This window comes from Cynara cardunculus, assembly GCF_001531365.2.
Source record: "Cynara cardunculus var. scolymus isolate 2C chromosome LG 9, CcrdV1, whole genome shotgun sequence".
Classification (NCBI taxonomy): domain Eukaryota; kingdom Viridiplantae; phylum Streptophyta; class Magnoliopsida; order Asterales; family Asteraceae; genus Cynara; species Cynara cardunculus.
In genome coordinates, this window is record NC_037536.1 from 13,595,345 (window position 1) to 13,596,436 (window position 1,092).

At 38.2% G+C, this 1,092-nt stretch overlaps 1 protein-coding gene across 1 annotated transcript in view; it reads right to left on the reverse strand.

Annotated features, from left to right (window-relative positions):
• LOC112517811 (gibberellin receptor GID1B-like) overlaps positions 1–746 on the reverse strand; it is a 1,720-nt gene extending 974 nt beyond the window's left edge. The window contains exons 1-2 of the mRNA XM_025125183.1: positions 522–746; positions 9–170 (exon numbers count right to left, since the gene is read on the reverse strand). Coding sequence (XP_024980951.1) covers positions 9–170; positions 522–560 — 201 coding nt within the window. The 5' untranslated portion in view covers positions 561–746. The remainder of the gene's footprint in view (positions 1–8; positions 171–521) is intronic.
• Positions 747–1,092: the final 346 nt, after the last annotated feature.

The following is a 1,092-nucleotide window of genomic DNA, read 5'->3' on the forward strand; positions in this document are numbered from 1 at the left end:
TCGACAACGTCGAAAGAGTACACACCGTCCACCGGAACGGTGTTGGCCGCCACTTTGCGATCAAGAAACTCAGCTAACTCACGGTTGAAAGTGCCGTCCGGTCGCCGGAGCATATTGTAAGCTAGTTTGAAGTTGGAGATTAAGATCCATGTATGAAGCGGAACCACTTTCTATCAAAGTTAGAAACAAAAATCAGAACAACTTGATATAAATTTGGAAAAAATCCCAAATGATTTAACAAATTGATCGAATCACAAATGGGTAAAAATCAGAAACCATCCAAAGATTCAAAACAAAAGAAAACAAAACCCACGAACAAAAGGGGGGAAACCCAACAAAATTCAACCCCCAAATCGAAAGAAACACACAAAATTAACCCCCAAATCGAAAGAAAAACAAAATTACCAAATGAATCGATCAAAATCCCATTGAAGAAAAAGGTAAGAGAAAGGAAGAAAGCCCAGGTGAATCAGGAGAAAGAAAAACAAAATTAGAAAATGAATCGATGAAGTAGAAATTACCTTGGCTTCATTAGCGTTGATTTCATTACTACCGGCCATGGATGAAGAAGAAAAGGTTGCAGGGATTAAAGGGTTGGAAAGATGTTGAAAAGGAAGAGCGTTTGACCACACATAACTGATCTTTTCTGGGTTCTGGAAGAAGATGAGACACTTGTCTGATGAAAAAAAGAAAAAACACAGAAGAAAAGTGGGATTTGAAGGAAGGGGTGGGGAGAGAGAGGATTGTAGAGAGGGTGGTTTTTGCCAGTTTGAGGAGGGAAGGATAAGAGAGAGAGTCAAACACAAAAGAACGACGGTGGTGGAGGGAGGAGGAGAAGGAGGAGGAGAGAGACGACAAAGCAGGCGGCCGAAATACTGTTTACAATGGGGGCCACAAGCTACTAAACACTACAACTTTTTATTTTGGTTCTCATTTTAACCACATTTGGTTTTAAGGTTTTCGTATTCCGTCGATTTTTTTTGTTTAAAACCATTTACAATTGCAACTTTTTTTTTTTTTTTTTTTTGGGTTGCTTAAAGTAAATGTCTACCATAAACATATATATATATATATATATAACTTAACCACACA